Source organism: Bombus vancouverensis, chromosome 8 (genome assembly GCF_051014615.1).
Source record: "Bombus vancouverensis nearcticus chromosome 8, iyBomVanc1_principal, whole genome shotgun sequence".
Classification (NCBI taxonomy): domain Eukaryota; kingdom Metazoa; phylum Arthropoda; class Insecta; order Hymenoptera; family Apidae; genus Bombus; species Bombus vancouverensis.
In genome coordinates this window covers 11,684,595-11,703,955 of record NC_134918.1, presented here as the reverse complement: position 1 = coordinate 11,703,955, position 19,361 = coordinate 11,684,595, and the positions used below count along the sequence as shown (strand labels likewise).

The window sequence follows — 19,361 nt, the reverse complement described above, 5'->3', positions numbered from 1 at the left end:
GGCAAACGAAGTTTGTCGTCGAACAGCGCGATGAAATTTCCCAGAGAACAAAAGTATCTTTTGACAGAGTTGTTCTCGAGCGATTTCCAGATATCTGTTCTCCGGTGCATTCTCGAGTCTTTGCGGATATTCGCCGGGGAAGACTTGGACGATTACTCGATCGCGAAGGTACCGTGTACCTTCTCTTGTCGGAAGTAGTTTTCCTCGTGAACTCGAACTGTTTCTCGTGAACAGAAAACTTGCGAAGTTTCGGGGGCCGTTGATAGAATTTCACAATATTTCCAGCAACTTTCCGGACGAGTGTTTACCGCGGAATTTGCGAAGCGAAGATCGTGGAAACAGTTTAGAAGTGCCCTCGATCTCCGGTAAATGCGACCAGCAGGAGGCACGATGAAATATCGAGCTTTGAGTTATCGGGGGTAATGCTCGAGCAAATTTTGTTGCTCGTAAATTCGAGCACCTCTTGTTTTCTCGAACGAACTAGTTCTGAATGGTTTGATACTCGTTCCGAGGAAATATGTCCATTGGAATTGCAATCTGTTACGCGAACTTTGCGTTTCTGCCGTTCTGCTTTTCATGCCCTACTTTGATTAAGATCCTTCAGTGTTTTTTAATTAAAAGTTTCGGTGTACAACGAAAGATACCTGGAAACGGTGGCACGAACATCAAAGGGGAAGAGTAAAAATGCAAGTCGGCAATTGTATACAGCATGTAGTTCAATAATTACAGTAGAATTATTTACCTTGTTGTTTTAAAACCTGTTGGTATCTTGGCTGTTATTTCAGTTTTCTATGTACGCAACAATTACTCGTAATAAATGTTATCATAAAATCTAGTCTTTGTACTAGTTCCACGTACAGTGCGTTATTTCTGTATTGAGACGAATCTATTAAGATATAATATGATAAATGATTTTGTAACAATTGTTGCAAAATTGGAAAACGTTTTGTTACTTCGAAGATGTTCAACTTATGCAATAAATTAAAGATATCTATCCTATTTAGACAATTTTTTAATGCATACCTGTAAATGAAGAAATTGTAACAATTTCATTTAAACGTTTCCCGTATTCTGGAACTGACAATACTTACGAATCTGTAATAACGAAACTGCGATAATCATCGAGAAAGTGGATGCGAATTAAAAATTCTTTGTAAGGGATTCGTTATTGGGGAATTACTTTGATTAAATGCGTGCGTTTAAAATTGTAGGGACATTTTATTTACAGAAATCCAACGTTAAATAAGTCATCACGAATCAAATCCTAACTGTGTGTGTTCGCTCAATAATACCACTTAAGGGTATTCAAATAAAACAGTATTATCGCGTACACACGTGAACATATCTCGAGTCAGAGACATCGCTTCCCCTAAAATTCCTAATAAAACTCTCTCGATATAACTTGACGTACCCACGGTCTGGCGATAAGATACGCGTCTTCTGGAAGACCCGTGGGCCGTTGGAAGCACGTAGGGGCTCTCTTTGGTCTTTCGATCAATCGGCAAACGCCCCGTCTCGGTTGGAACACCGCAAGGATCCGAGGACATCCCTTCGCAAGGATTTGGAGCGAAGCCAGAAAGCGATACCTGGAAATCTGTCGGACAACTCGATTTCGTCGAGAGCACGCCGGAGAAACTTGTTTACCGGTCTGATAATGGTATTCTGTCGGGTGCACCGACAGTTCTCGTGTTTCTGCGGCACTGTTAATGGACTTACGACGAATCGCCAGGATTTACACCGGATTACAAACGCGTTTACGACTAATCTCTTCGTGTGTGACCAGTCTGCCCGTTGATGGTCTATCTTTCTCTCTCTCTTGCCGGTTGTCTCTCTCTCTCTCTTTCTCCGCTGGTATCTCTGCCTATTTATCTTTCTCCGTTCGCAGTTACGCGCGTCTCCTGGTCTCCGTTGCCGTTTGTGTTCATGGTCTCAGAGGCAATTCCCGCCAAGATTAGTGGTCTAGAACGTGTTGTCATGCAATGCGATCGGAACTGTGCGTTTTCGGTTCCAGAGACCGGTTGCACGTCGCGTCGTTTCCATGTTTATCGACGTCAATTTGTTGGGGGATATCTCGACGAAGGTAAATTACCGCGTCCTGAGATTCAATTGATAGATGGCAGTTTAGAAGCCCGCTTCAAAGAGAACCGTTTAACGCTAAAACTACCGAAACTTCGCAAAATAACGAGTTTTATTTTTGAAATTTCTCCTGAAACGATTCAGAACGCGTAAATATTTATTATTCCTCTGCTGTAATACAATCTAAATTGTAATTACTTGTATGCAGTACATCTAGACACACATTAGGAACTAGTTGTCCACGTTAAAATTATCAACTTCTAATATGACAATATAGACAATCGTAATTAAGGTAAAAATTCAAATTAGTTTTATAACAATGATACATTATTTCCTCTACAGAAATATCTGGGAAATCAATCTCGACAGTCCCAACCATATGAACACAGGATCTTCGTTAAAACTGAATATCTCGTGCAATGATCGATCATGCCTTGCCATTTCCAATTCCACATTTACGCATCCAAACGACAAATCATCGGGCCAAATCTGTCGAACGATCTTCCGAATTTACTTTCTCCAATTTTATTCGTTTCTCGCGTCACGCTTGTTTATCCCGCTATCGAAATAAATATACTCAGCTATATGCTCGACCATCTATTCGCAATTTAACCGTAGTCCGATCGTCAAGCGTTCACAGTTAAACACGCAGCCATTTTCCAAGCTGTGCAACACCAGAGATTCGCAATTCGGCTCGCGTCCATAAATCGTGGCCCGACCAAAACGGTGGAGAACGATCGACAGGGGAACTTCGTCGTGTCGTTCGTTGGATGTCCATAGCCATCGGCCGAGTTGTATCACCAGAAGCGGTAGTTTCTACGATCGGACAATTTGCTTGCATAATGCGACACCCACGCGGCTCCCACGCGCCATCAGCGGCGGTTGAGAACCGCCGTTCGAGTTATACCAGCTATTAGCGATCATTTACGAGGACGCCGTTGGAATACGATCGAATACGATTAGGCGGAAATTGATCGACCGACCGTATGAGAAAACTCCAATTGTTTCTATTTCGCGTTGCTACACTATCGTTTATAAATGTTAAGGCACCTGCTAGTTCCGTACGAAATAATTAACTTGGACCAATCGATCAGAATTTTTTATTTACTCGCGTCATTACGTATTCGTGTGAAATCCTCGTTCAATACACGCAACAAAAATTCGTTGGAGCTAATTTGCAACAGTCACGGGTATACAGAGCGATTTCGAAATCGTGATGTGAAAACGAAACGAGAGAAAATTAATTTTATTACAGGTAATCGATGAGATCGTTATAGAACACTGAATACATGGATTTTTAATTAATCAATTTCAGGTTGAATTCTTATGAATTCTTATTCTCTTATATTCTCCGTGTGAAGTAATAAATTCTTCAAGTTTACGTCGTTTCTCGATGGTCGGACTGCGTACGTTTATGTATTTATGTGAACTTTGAAGGTGCAAAATGCGAACAATAGTATATCTATGTATAACATTCAAAGTGTAACTCTGGTTGTAAAGTTTAATGGACGAAACGGATTTCCACTTAATAGCTGCGTTTTTTTGCTTCTGTTTAAAACCTGAATTTGCAGAAACATTCATGGTCTACCAATGATTTTTCAAGTTTACCTAAATTATCGCTAATGTATTAATACGCTGGTGTATGTTTCCCGATATTGTACGTCGATTTCAAATTAATTCGCGAGATTCGATCATCGTTGAACACGATACATTAAGCCATTGATACGGAACGACGATGTAACGACGGGAGTAACGGCGATGGTTACTTACGGTTTAATGGGAAATAAAAGCGAGTCTGTTGCTTCTTGAGATCATTCGTTTTAATGGGAGGATTATGTGCAGCCTGGGAGGACTGAGTTTCTTACGAAGGATTATGGATTAGCGAAACGATAATCTAACATTCTGCGTATTCGGGATTTCGTTCGCTTATGAAAGGAAAGTATGATTGGTTATAGGTTTCTGCTTTAATCTGAGACATGGAAAGCAGTGATTGCAATAAATAGAAATTTGTTGCACTGGTGGAAGTTAGAGATACGTAATACCATTACATACAACGACGTAGTAAAATAGATATGTACTTATATAGCGTATTAATAATAGCGATGATAGTATGTATAATAATAAAATACGATCACATAACAGTAACTATGATTTTGCTACATGCAATGGCATTTCCAAGTCATATTGTGCTATAGAGTGGTTATGATGGTTAATAGAATGTAAGAATTGAGAGGAACCGAGAAGATCAAATGAAAGAAGGTTTTATTGCACGATTTTGTCTCGTCTTCATGAATTTATTTATTGCAGTTCGAAGGGAAAGAATCTTACAATGAAATGAATGGATCCCTTGTTTAAAGCGATCAACCATCGAATGGAAAGATTTAGTTTCAAATCTCTAGTTAGGAGTTTTATTTCCTCGACCTATTTCTCGTTTCTTTATTTTTATTAGCCACGAATACTATTTCAACTTCTAATATCGATAAATGTATATTTTAAAAATGTGCTTAATTCACTGTTGGACCACCATGGCACCATCTCGATAATTTTTATATCTTTCGATATCCTATTTTATGTTCCAAGAAGAAAATCCCTGTTAATGTAACGTTACAAATTCGGGGAACACTTCAAACGTTTTTATAAATAGTAAATATAATGTCCCCAACTTTTTTTTATTACTTTAAAGATTCTTTGCCGTTTCAGTGACATTTCATTGCTGAAAGTTTACGTATATTTTCAACGAAACATCGCGATCAGATTCTTAAAAACTTACCAAAAGAAGTCTATCCTTGACTCTTTAAATTCTTCTATAATATCGTGCTGTTTCATATTCTCTCTCTCCCTCAAAAAAAAAAAAAGAAGAAACAAACCAAAAAAAAAGAAGAAAAGAAAAAAATTAAAAAAGAAGAGAGGAAAACTTTCTCAGAATCGCCGGACCATCGTTCCCCACTGTCTATAAAAGAAACGAAGAAGGCCGGCTGTGAGCATCAGCATCAATGTTAGAAACATAGTAGAAGCGAACGAGTTGACTACTTTGTCCGACAAGTAACGACTTCGTTACTCTGGCTGGGAATTCTAGCGAGAGATCGGACACGCCTTTCCGCGGCGTCATAGTGGCTTAAGAAATTACGTTCTTGTCGGTGATTCCGCGAAGCGGCCTTCCGTCGAGTCCTTAACTTCTTTAGGGCTTCATTCTCGAAGATCGTAAGGCGAATCGTACGTACCTTTTGCGGCGCTTGTTCTCACTTAACGAGATGCGTGTTCTCGCGCTGGGAATAGAACCGGCCAGAGAGCAAGCCCACCGAACCCTTTCTTACGATCGGTCTTTTGCAATTCTGCCAACAGCGTGCCGCAGGCCTAACGTTCGCGCCGCGCCGTGCCGGTTTGTTTGAATACCGCAGATTATATAATAGATACGCTGTACGCCACTCTAAAGGCCCTGCTGTGTTTTTCCTTCGTCGCCGCGCCGGTAGCCTTCGACCCAAACTAGCGATGGAACTGACACGATACAATGTTGATGATACTCAAACAATTCGATACTAATCCATTAAAATATGTCGACTAGCACGCGATCTTTCTTATATTTTGCCCTGGGAGCTGCAGTACATTGAAATATAATTAGCTACAACATTCAATTTTTGTAAAATATTACACCATATGTACGCACTTTTGTCCGAATCATTCGTATCGTTGAAAATTTATTAATCCATGAAATTTATCTCATTCTAATCGTTCTAAACAAATTTAGCGACGTAGGTCATCGGCAAGTGTTGAAGTCAGTGTGTTAAGAACCAAGCGGTATAGGTTATCGTATGATTATAAATACTGCAATATCTTTCGATGTCTTTCAGCTAAAATCGTAGAATCTACGAGGAAGAAATAGAAATGCGAAAAATATTAAGCGTTTGCTTGAATGCCGTAGAATCTATAGCGTGGGTTATATAATAGATACCTAAACTATACTAAAGATCCCTAGTCCCCATGCGGTTTCCCTTTCATCTAGTTCTATCGCTAGACATTCTCATATCGATCCCTACTACGTTCGTATTGTAACGTATAATATTGATATCAGTATCTTCATGTAGTATCTATCTATGGTATATTAGCGTTTTAATAGAAATATCAAACCGAGTACTGGTATTTTCGTAAAAGCATCGATCAAACATAATAATTTCTATTAGAATATTTCATACATCAGCAAGTAACGAGTTCTACAATTTTGCAATTTTACATACCATAGAATAACTAAATGACTGATTGTTTGCGAAAGTTACTCATAAAATTGAGTTTCTTTGTTATCAAAATTACTGTTCCTAATAGAAGATAGAATTTTATTAGTCACAGTATATATCAACTTCTAACTTGACCTGCAACCAATAATATTAATTCAATTGCGTACGAGGGTCTAGGTATTGTTATTCTCGTAAAAATGTTGGTCGTTTTCGATACCTACGTCCTTGATACGATATAAGATGGAAATATTCGTACTACTATACGCTATCGATAAGTATCGATGCGGTATCAGTCCCAACACTAGTTCGAACACGTTTGCTCGTTGGGGATAGCTGCCTTCTCGGCTCTGGCCGCTGAAAACATTATTCCTGAACACGAAAACGGCCAATTACGAATCTCTGACGGGTGTATTTTAGAAACAACAAACGTCAACGGCCAGGTAACGTGTGATTCATTGCATTCGAGCAACGCGGATAGAGCTCGGTTGCGTGGTGAATAGGGTAATAACCGGTGCCATACGATGTAACCTGCTTCTTCTTATCGTCGTGCAATAATATCGTGTAGACCAATGCGGAAAGGTTTTAACTTTTCGTTGACTGCGCGAAATCCGACTGTAAGACGAACGGCTATTATCGTTTGATATTTGCTTGGAATTGTTGCTGCGTTTCGTGCAAGGGAATTCTGGTAGAAGCAAATGATTATGTTAACACGTTGTTGCAACTTCATTGTATTCCGATGCACTTTACATGTTGGTTATTCGGATTCTTCAGACAGAAATCATACGATGGGAACTTTTTGTCGGTGGTAATTATAGTTTGTTTAACCTGGCTGGCAAATTATGTGAAAGAATTTTAAGTGACCGTGTAATTGCAGGACATTCTTTTTTCTTCATTACTTTATGAATAAGTCCATTAATTGTAAATGAATATGTTATTGCGTAAAGAAACATTGAAAAGCGGCGCTGTTAGAGATATTAGAAAAAAGAAGTTACATTAATATGTTATTTCGTCGTAAAAGGATATTTTGAAAAGATTGAATGCATAAACATTTTTTGTGACTACGAATAGAATATTTTCACATTTCAGGTTTAATTTAGAATAAACTTCTGTATTTAATGGCAGTATCGATCAATGTAAATGTGTGAGAAAAACGTTTACGTGATAAATGTTCATACGCAAATGAACACTTTGCAAAAAATTTTCCACTGGTACCATACATCGACCTTTGCTTCTTCTCAAACAGTCTGTTTTTCTTATCTAACGCACGGATAAAAAATGAACGGCTAAAGTCTGACCACGTGAAAGAGCGCTTCTTCTACGGCTATTAGAAGAAATCGATCTATTAATCGACTGCCGGAAGTCGTCGGCTGAGTGAATCGACTGCTGTTATTCACGACCTACCAAGAAGAAAGGGGCCAAGCTGCGTCATTTAACGTGAGAAGCAATTTCATGGTTGCTCAATAGAAACACGTCTTTATAAGCAAAAGTCAGCGAAGGCTATCATTTGTGTAGCCTAATCATTTAACGCTTGACGTAATACTTCTCTATTTGATTATTGAATAAAATTATTAGATAGATTTATGCTTTAATATATCTCTCTTTTCTTTCAATATATTCTTCCTCGATGTACTGTTTTTATATCTCAAAAACAAACAAAGAACATTGACATTGCTTTAAAATAAAATTTCTTTTAATACAATAGGAGCTTGATTAATCGGATTGCGTGATAAAAATAACAGATAAAATATAGTGAATGTATAATAATAATAAAATATAAGGCTTGCTTTTTCGTATTGTTGCACAGTACTACAATATTATTTCTAATGTTCAGTGATATATAAACTATAATAAAGATGCATTTCTAATTTCTACGTCTTTTTTAAATTCTATTTGGTTAGATCAGGACGTGACTTCCGGAAGGACATATACAGGATGGTTGTTTCACAGCTCCACGTCCCTTTGGTTGATTTATGGCAGCTGGGACTGAAACAAGTATAAATCTCTGTTTAACTTCCCTGTTAAGTCAGAAGGTGTTTAGTATACTCTTTGTAAGGTCACAGCTGTCGTACAATTGCTTAACTTACATAATAAGTTTTTCTTTCCTGAACGTATTTCTTAGTGTGACATAAGATTTCGTGCACTTAATAAACGTCGTAATTACTAATACCAATACTAACACTAGCTAATCAACTAACAATTATATAATACTACAAATATAATACCAAGAAGATTAGAAGAATCAAAATCTTTCTGGGAACTTTAACGCTTCTAACTTTTGTGTTAAATATATCACAACTAAACAATTAAATTAAAAGAACTTGCGAGATGAAGTAGAACATAATAAAGTATGCTAAGAATACGTAACAGATTAAAGAAAATATATTAAAAGTACGATGATTCCTATTATATTGTACATAATTAATAAATTATTAATCACTTAATTCTTTCAAATTTCCTTTTCTATCATACAAACTTAAAGCCCTATTTTAGAAACTTCATTGCCCAAAATTCGTTCGAATAAAAACATTACGATTACAAAGGATCTCCTATCTTAAACAAGATCGATCGGAAAATCATTCATGGAAGTAGGATCAAATCGAAAAATCCTCGCTATCATATAACGGAAGAGGTCTGGCGGGGCTGTCGCTTCGTAGCCAAGAAAGCACAACCGATGTTGTGTTTGTCTCTCTTTCCACGGCGTAGTTTGAATATTCAGTGGTTTTCGTGGCTAAAAGGGGCGAAGGGCGAACAGACCTACGAGGATGAGAACGAGAATGAGAAAGAGAAAGGGCCGCGCGAAGGAAATCCAGAGGCACGAGGGATAAGCCAGCTAGAATCTGGTGTACATCCCCGTTTAGCAATTAGCATCTTGTATTTCGAAGCCGGAGTTTCCTCCGGATGGAGCCGTAGGAAGAAAGCAGAGCTGAGTCACGAAGTCAGCCCCTTGCTTTCCTGCCAGTCGTCTCTGAATATCGTTAGCTTCGGCGAATTTAATTCGGTGGTCGTAATTTAGCACGCATTAGTGATGTTCCACGGTGAAATTCCGCACGATGTTCGCTATTCGACGGCACGATTAATTTCTAGTTGAACTTTGTTTTCCTCGTCGAGAACAGGCTGTGCTGCTTCTTTGTCGGTTTCTATACCTGTACTCTTGTTTTGTTGCTTTGTAGGATACAACGGGGACAAATGAGGGGTTGAACTCTCACCGATGAAAGAGGAATGCATAGTTGTTGTTTTTCAATTTAAACAGGTTAAGGGGAACGAAGAATAGAAAGTATAAATATAAAAAATTATGTAAATATCCAGTAGAATAGAATGTATTAAACATAGATAAAATATATTAGCGCTAATATGTTTTAATATCTCTATGTAATAAACAGGAAATACGAGGATAACTAGTAGAATTATTCGATGCTCGGAAAAAATTGTATTCTTTGTTATTGAAATTAAATACCTCGGCACATAAATGTTCTTAAATCTTGTAGTTTAATTAATTACTAATAGTAATAATTAAGTAATACTAGTAAGTAATTACTAAGTAATAATTAATTTAATTGTGTTCTGGTATTACATATAAAAAAAATAAACGACAAAAATTTGACTCTCTTATATATTTTAGAAAATTTATTAATTTAAACATTATCTTTAATTCTCGAGTCAATATATACGATTCAAACTTACGCACAATTTTTATTTAAAATAATTTTTAATATTATTATTTTTTTTTTTTTTTGGTTGTAATGTAGCGAATGCGGGAGATCTCGCCACATTCTCATCACTTTTCTCACGATTTGACACCTCGATCGAATAGTCAGATAGAAGAGCTTGACATTTGACCCGTCAGACGGAATCGAGCTTGTGGTTGAAGCTTGCTCTTTTTCCGTTACCGGAAACGCTAGTAACCAGAAACGATCGACAAAGAACGTCCCAAATTTCCAACCCGAACCACGATCTGCTATCCATGAATTCTGACTTACACGTGTCTATGTCACACGCGTGCACCCTTGTCCGAACACATACGATCATTCGAGGAACATGCATACGTGTGCAATGTATGCAATGTATACCGTGAATCAGGTATCCGCGTGATTTAATCACATCGCTTTGTCTGGACGAAGCTGTTTCCGGTATCGAATTATCCGAGAATCGCGTAGCGCGATGTAATTGATTGTTGCCGTGCGTTTGTATGTCGTTTGCGTTTATTGGCGTATTATTTTTCGTATAATTTTCAGTTAGACGGAATAGTACTGGGTTTTAGCTTTAAAAACTAACAATTATAATTTAGTACATATATATTCAATATATTAACAAATTATCATTAATTGAACATTATAGTTATCGTCTCCAAAATCATATAGAAAATACCTAGATACACAATGTACGTATATAATTCTCAAACAGTAAATGTTTTCGATGAATATCGAAGATCTTTAACAAACTATTACCAAACCGCAGGATGATAAATTAATTACGCAACACAAAGTAAAAAAGAAATTACCTAGTCCTTACTTCTTCGACATCATGTTTACTCCTCTGTCTATTATCCAAGAAATGAAACACTTTTACCAAATTCATATCTATTTTTCCAACCACGGTAATACCATCTCCTCGATTCGATCCAATTTCAAAACCTCTTCAACGCGATTCCCATCCGAAAAAGGGATCTCTTTTGGCGAAGGAAAGCCCGTAACATAGGTTGAAGCGTGAAACGTGATCACGGGATCGCAGATCGCAAAATAATCGAATTGTCGAGCGTTCGATCAGCGACGCGAAGCGATACAGCGGTTGTACACAGAGGTGGGCTACCGTTCCGTGACGCTGAAAGCATGTACCAAAGTCCCTTTTAGCGGTGCTTTCAACGCTTTTCCCGCCGAAGCTGTTCTGGCTCGTTCAAATATTAAAATAAGCGAACGGGAGAAGCGGAAACATGCTCCAGCTTACAAAAGGAGATTTTCTACTTTGCCGTGACCCGGTGTTCTTCTCCGCGCAAGGAGAAAAAGAAAGGGAAGCCAGGAAGGGAGGCAAAAGGGGTTGATAGACGGAGGGTGGAAGCGTTCCGCGTTCCTTCAACCGCCTTTCGCTTCAGAGGCAAAACAAATTTGCAAACGGAAAGACACGGGCTACGCTTCCGTCTAACTGATCCTCTGGTTATTCGTTCGCGTATGAGAAGAACGGAGATGAATCTTCGTGAATATCTCACGAGACGATATACTCTTTTGGTGAAAAAGACAAAGAAGAGGTATATGAGACATCAAGGTTTTCATCTGTACGTAATATTAATATCTTTGACAATTGTTGGAAATCTAAGGAAAGATACGACGTTCGAGTCTTTTTAGAAACGTAAAATATCAACTCAGAATTAGCACAGAATTAGAGTAGCCTTTAAGCTAATTTCTATCAATACGATAATTACTATAAAATAGAGAGCAATAGAGAGTTTCGTATAAATAACTGTAATTTTAATTTACTAATAGTAGTTTCTTCTCTCTACGTACATGTCACCCTATCGCACTATATTTCCTTCCGTTTATTTTCCATGTTTTCGTTTCAAATGTATCTTCCCTATATACGAGATATCTGAAATTTGACAAAATTCTTATCGACACGCGTGATCTTTTGTTTTACTTTTACGTTAAACATCTTGAAATACTACAGATCTTCTTGTTCGTTAAAATGAATAAAAATTGGAAAACTATTTTCTCGAAGGCGAGATTGAAATGTTCGATCGAAAATGAAATTCGAGGATCGTTGCAGAGTTAATATCAAATTACAAATGGTTTGCGATTTAAAATTCTAGATGTTTGCACTCTCCGTTAGATCGACGAAGATACCTACGGATCGTGCAAGACTCTAGCTACGACTATATCAATCGATGTATCCTGATAACACTTTCATTTATAATTTGACTATATCCTTTTTATTAAACGTACGCTTGGGGGAAAACGTCTCCTTCACGACGCGACGCTGCGCAACTACATACACTTTGATTCTATTTTAATACCGCGAACGATCAACACCGCGGTTTGCGTCATTTTATATTTGACTTGCTGATTCGTGGAATAACATGATTCCACGAATCGCCAACATTTTTAGAATATCGACGAACCGATGACGCGTGAGAATGGTTCGACGTTAAACAGCAATTCCGTTTCGCTAGGGGAGTAGCAAGAATGGTTGTTAGGGCGAGACCGATTAAATTAGCTTGACAATATTTGAAGACAATATTTACTTACCAATGTCTTAGAGTTAATGGCTGATACAATTGAATTTCGAATATTGTAGAGTGGAGTGGAAAAATATGTATTGTGTACAGTGTTTCTTGGGCACGTGCCATCGTGTTGACAAATGATTATTTTTCGCCTCTTTTGATGTTGACAAAAAGACACCTAAATTACATTAATTTGTTAGTAATTATATACGTCTCTTTCTTACACTTTTTCATTGAAAGATGACAAAGAAACTTGAGATTATCACGGAACTATTGTAAATTATAAAGTATATTTTTCTCGGAAATATTTATTAATCAGAAATGAATATTATATTAATATTGTGATATCGTAAATAGTAATCTTATCGTTTATTGTTTTATATTGACAAATTACATTATTTCGGTTTATAAACAACTTAAATTCGCTTTCGTAATATTAATTTAGATAATTTAGCACTTAATAACTTAATATTCCATCTCCATAACAAAAATTCGTATTATAAATACAAAAATCATATGTTTATCATAAATATAATTTTTTCCGAGAAATAATTCTTACATGAACTTCTCTTCCATGCAGTTTCCTTGTTTCTAATGTAATTGTATACACTATACGCGTTCGAACAATAATTAATGTAATTAAGTGAAAAAAAGAGAAAATTTTATCTTAACGTGGGTTTCTAAAATCTGATGAATTCTTAAAGAATCAGTTACGTTCCACAGAATAAAAGAGTTGTGTGTATTTATAATTTAATATTATGTTTCATAAAAGATTTTTAATCTGTCAATATGAAATGCAACGAGAATACACTTCCTTTTCCTCTTTCCATCATAAAAGAGGAAAAAGAGACCGTGAGCAAAGAACAGCGTAAAAACATATACGGCGAAGCATTATCGACGCGGCAATCTCCTACTGCTCGTCAATTTTTCTTATTGCTGGATGTGCATTTTACATTGTTGTACACGTAGTGGAAGGACACGGAACGCATTCAGCATGTTTATCGGTATAACAAATCAAGTCTCATTTGAGAAATGGATCGTCACGCCGGTGTGCTGCGCGCGCGGGGTTCGTCTTCTCTCGCGCGGATAATATTAAAAATATCACGTGCACGTGTACAAGCTGGCCGGCTCGTACGGATAGAGTCATTTTATCGTTTCTTTTCTTTTGTATGTTGCAGGTACGTTCAGTGCATTTCTCAGCGGGCCGACACCGCTAGTCCTGGCGATCGTGCTATTCTCACTGCGATCACGTATGTATCTTTGCACGTGTACAGCGTGTCGATATTAATAATGAATGAAGCTGTTGCATATACGGCTCGTCTCGTTCGCTCGAAATTCGCGCATGATCTCTTCTCCCGGTCGCTTCAATCCTTCTCTCCTCCTATTGCACGATTATTATGTGCATATTTCATTTCTTTTCCGTAGCCTGCCCGTCTGGAAAAATATCGTTCCCAGGCTGGAATACCGCTTGAATAACGCAATTACAACTATTGATACGATTTTCTTCTCGAATAGTTTTGTCTTTTTTTTCTCTTCATTTCTTTTTGCCCCCGCATTTTATTATTTCTTCCTTCTGCTTTTATCTTGGTAACACATTTGTTCTCATTGCCTCGGTTAATTGATTTCAAAAGCGTCCTCTTCTGGTGGTTATAAAGATGGATTTTTAAAAATTTCCAATTCTAAAATTGATATTTGGCTGGAACAAATTCCAATTTAAATAGTATCGCTGCGATTTTCAACGGAGGAAAGATTCGCGTTCGAAAACCAGCAAATAGATCGAACGTGATAGAACGTTAGGTATTTCGATAGATTTTTTTCTTTTAAAACTCTGTCGGACCGTAGTAAAACGGTTTTATAGCGGAGTGGCACTAAAAGGGAGAATAGAATACCACTACGAGGGCGCTTTGTTGGGGAAAGGTTACAGATGAAGTGGAATTTATCTAAAATTTAATTTCTGTTCCAAATAATGGAAACAGAAAACGTATAGAAGGTACACAAGTTAGAAAGAAAGATTACGTAACGGAGTAATGCGTAAAGATGTTTTATTGATAAAATTTGAATAATGTATACGCGAGCTTACATGTTGTTTCGTCGAAGCACAGAAAATGTATTTGATTATAGTATATTTTAATAGCTCACTATAACATCAACAAGATAGAGAAAAGGAAATTATGATAGTGACGTAAGTACTTCAATTTCTTCTAGACAGAAATGGCGACGGAAAAGATATCAAGCAAAACCTTGGAATTTTCTCCAACCATAATCTTCGGAAACAAAATTCAAGGATGTACATTAACTGGGAAGATTTCGAATAAAACGTCGCATAAATAACATTGGTCTTTAACGAGTTAAAAGAATATATGCAGATAATTTGAGAAAAAGGCTGCAAAATTTATCAAATTATTCTTCTAACTATGCACATATACATTTTCGTTGTTATTAAAATCCTACAAAGAGAAGGTGATAAATAAGTCAGCGCTATTAAAACTAGCAATGTTCAAACCCATACTCTCGAACTGTTCAAACCTTTAAAAAAACAAGGCTAATAAATTTGAACACCGCCGGATAGAAAAATGAAAGTAAAAGAGAGAAGATAATACGTTTACTCTGTCCATACATACATATTCTCCATAGGATTGTCAAATCTTCATAATGAATTAACCGATCCTCCCCAGTGAGTAGACGTTTTTAAATGGCGAGCGAGTCTACCCTCTTGGTGGATTAACATAAAAATAAAAAATAAAAAAAAAGGCACGATGGAAAAATGCAGATCGTCGCGTTTTCATGGGAAATTTGCATGCGAAGCGTAAAATTTCTCTACGACCAAACGGCAACCACTCGGTTTCGCTGAATTCGATTCCCTTATCAGTTTGATCCCCTATTTTCGCGTCGTGGAAAATCAAGGTGAAGCGGGAACGCGGCTAGGGGAATCGCGACACGGTGATTTAAAACGGCAGAATAGTCGATGGCGAGTGCAGGGCCGTGGAGCGAGGAGGAAAGAAGATTATAAGTGTCGCGTTCCATTTACTACTCTTCTCCTGTTTTATCCAAAGAGGTTTTTTACGCTCGACTCGAGCTCCAGCTCCGGGCAATATCCATAACAAAGTCCTTCAGTCCTTCTTGTCTGCTCATTTTCCCAGGGACCCGTTAAATAAATCGCCCGTAAAAAAAGAGACAGTTTGTTTTAAATTTCGAGTAAATTGGTGGAAAACCGTCCGTTCGTCGATGTTACTTGTGAAAATCGTTTACGTTTGTCGTTCGTTTTACCAGCAGCATATACATTCACGATAATATCGATAGAAATTCCATATTTTTCCCCTTTCCTTTTTCATAATGTATTTGTATTGAATATTTATTGCAAACAAAAAAAAAAAGAAAACAGATTTATGCCGTAGAATTTGCACAATTTTGCATTTCATTCTTTTACTGTCATTTTAGTATTTTTCTGTACTTTCCTTTCTCTCTCTTCTTTATTATTATTGTTAACGTGAAATATGTAAGATAACGATTGTAAATATTCTAAATAACTTTCAAATTCTAAGGAAGATGAAGTATTGTTTTAATGAATATTCGTATATATTACAATTGGGCCAAAATTTCAACAGAATATTTCTTCTAAATAGCCTAATTTCTAAGAGCTCATCCATCCGATCTAAGACGAAACGGAATAAAAGCACGATCGCGAAATGTCAAGCAATAAGTTGAAAATTTATTCAAAACCACTGAACAGTATCATAAGTATCATCAACATGGAAAAAGTGAGAACGAGCAACTATCAATCTCTGTCACGGAGCTACACGAACGTCAGACGTTCTTTCTTCAGTAGGATGCGAAGAAAAGTCTCGCGTTCGCAGTCGCTGTCATCCCCAAGTCCTTTATCATCTTTCCTGTACGAAAAGCGAATCGACCCTGCGTATCGTTGAACACATTTGTTTATCTTCCCTAGCTCTAATACATCGCTGTAAACACTTAAATCGGGCGTGCAAACAGGCGAAACAAAAACACCAGCACGCCCTTTCCCCGCTATGTTATCCAGGGGATGATCAAAGCACACCTTCAGCTTGCGAAGCTTTTTAGAAATCGCTTTTATCTCACGGTGCTCTGTCGCTCAAATCGACGAACGTCATTCGTATTTGTCCTCGCCCTTTGTCCACGAAGAAGTGGCTTCCAGCAGCCAGTCAGAAGTGGTAATACACTATGGCTTCAGGCTGGACAGTTCCGTCGATTTCCTTCTCGGGGGTGAAAGTGGGACCGGCTACAGGCTGCTTTCACCAGAGAGTGTCTCTCTGTTTTTCTGTTTACGCGCCGCGAGAATCGCTCGAAGAAGCCAGGGGATGCTGCCTGGATATCCAACCGTATCCTCTCTGGTAAATACGAGGGTTATCTGACCTCTTCTACCGGTATTTTGTTGGCACTGCTCCTCGTTGGCGTTGATCACTGGCGTCCAACTGCTCTTTTGTCGCTTCCATTTCTTCTCTCGACCATAGATACACAATATTGAGCGAATCGACGATTCTGGCGCTCCTTTTGTTTGATTCGGTTTGATTTCCTGTCCGAATTAGATCATATCTTGACCATTGGAGCACGAAGTATTTATTTTTCATAATTTTCCACCAGGGTTGGGAAATAAGTATGTATTTTAATTAATTCGTCCGTTGACTTTATTAAATTTGACTGATTCAATGTCCAATGGAATTGCACGGTATTACGTAAAAGTGGAAAATGTATTTTCACGCCTCTATCAGTACTTTTTCATACGTAAAAGATGTCACAAGGAATGTCACAAAATAGATTTCTTTTCTTCAGAAAATTAAATGTTACTCTTTGATCCTTCAGTAAAAGAACATGGTTAAATAAAGTTGAATGCAATTATTAGTTGTAATATGCAGTTTATATCCTTATTAAACATTAGGAGAAAATCAATACGAAATCTGAATTTTGAACGAAACAGGTACACAGTATAGTTCTGATCTTCTGGTAGTTTATCGAATCGCAGGTTGCACTAAAGTTGACACAGGCAGTTAGTTAAGTTTAGTCTTTCGGTTTACGTACTGTACATTGTTCTTAGATATGAATTTCCAGGAAATATCCTTACCACCATTGATGGTTGAGGGAGCGAAGTTGGGATGTGATTTCGTAATTAAATGATCCGGGTTGGAATTATGTGCACTTCACTAAATGAATGGAGGGTAAGGTAGACTCGACAATTTGGAAGGTGATTTATGACCGCACACTAAAGGGAATTGTATTAGCGTTGGAGGTGCTATATGTATCAAACAGTTAATAATGTTTAAAGTCTAAAGTTGATTATATCAAACTTGTTTTCAACACCACAGATTATCTCACATTCTAACTATTATTACATCGCCATTTAGCTAGTAGAACGACTAAACTGAAAGACGTCAATTTTTCAGGAAATACTTTTGAGATAGAGAACTTAAGATAGCAAATTATTAATTATTCAATCATGTAGCAACGAACGATTTGTTATTGGATTTAATCAATAATCTTTGGCTGTTGAGTCTCTGTACATACATTCGCTATGAGCGTTATATAAGTAGACGTTTAAAAATTAATTTATATTTTGGTTTTAAACTGTAAAATAAATGAATGTATAACTGATGTTCTCAGTTTATTTTAAAAGGTATATTAAAAAGGTATATTATTAAAAAAAGAGTTAAAACAACCCTATTTTGAATTGTAATCCTGTTCTTCTTAGATACGCGGTATAATCTTATTAAAAACTATATTGATCTTATCATTTTGTTCGAACAAATATAAAGTTGTTGATTTTTACATTTATTACTCTTCCATATAATAAAGTTGTAACCCTCAACTATGTAGACTGTACACTGATTAGTAGAACACACGATGAAAAAAGTTTGTACGCTATCGAGAAGGATAATCCAAAGATGGTCTTCTAGGAGTTCTGTTAGAACGCTAAGTGCATTTGGCCAGCTTCCAGCCGAACGACGACTTGCACGGCTTTCCTGGATGTGAAATCACCGTGGTACATCCTCGACTCCACCCACCTGTCTCCTTTTTTTTCTTCGATCCCTCCGGCACGTCTGTCACGGTCCTTCCAACGTCCAATCCCCTCGAACTTTTCTCGAAGCTTTTTCGTCGGTCTCTCCTCTACTCGAATTCTCTTTTCCGCCGGTCGTTGCTTCCTCGTGGCAGTGTTCTTTCGCGTTCCTAGCCGTAGTCAAGGGTTTTTCTTCCAAGAAGGCGAGGTGATTTGTTGTAAAATCATCTGGTGCCTGAGATAAGCGAATCAAAGTTCAATGACCGAGCGAATCGCGACGTATCTTTGCAGTAGCTGATGGAATTTTTTATAGATGAAATGTTTCCTTTTTATCAAAACGATAAAATATGCTTTGGGAATATCCAGTGATTAATTCAGATAATATGTGTTTTTTCTGTTGAAATTATTTGTACAAACTGATACGATATGATGTAATAATATTATGCAAAGTTAATTCGTGTAAATTGATAAATTACATAAATCGATTTACTTTTACGGATTTTTAAGAAGCGAATTAGGCTTATTAAAGAACGTTACTTTACTTTACTTGCTATTACGAGTTTTACTTGCTATTGAAATTTTTATTTATCTGCGACATATGTAGCTCTAATAATGCTGCAGGTCATAGAGAAGTTTCGTTTTGCCATTAGAATGCCTCCTCATCTTTTTTGCTATAATTCTTAAATCTAGTATCTAATTATCCTATGTTCGTTGACAATGATACCGTCTGTAAAAATCACATCTGTCAATTTTTCATTAGCTTGGGTGTATTGAATGAACCAAAACTACGTTATATTTGACGTATAAATTTCATGTTTGTAGC

The 19,361-nt window shown here is 37.2% G+C and overlaps 2 protein-coding genes across 4 annotated transcripts in view; both read left to right on the top strand.

Moving 5' to 3' along the window:
* LOC117155877 (uncharacterized) overlaps positions 1 to 19,361 on the top strand; it is a 381,740-nt gene that overhangs the window by 145,954 nt on the left and 216,425 nt on the right. The gene's annotated exons all lie outside the window — the stretch shown is intronic.
* The window catches only part of LOC143303116 (uncharacterized), a 138,891-nt gene that overhangs the window by 94,368 nt on the left and 25,162 nt on the right, over positions 1 to 19,361 (top strand). The window contains exon 3 of the mRNA XM_076621169.1: positions 13,692 to 13,763. Coding sequence (XP_076477284.1) covers positions 13,692 to 13,763 — 72 coding nt within the window. The remainder of the gene's footprint in view (positions 1 to 13,691; positions 13,764 to 19,361) is intronic.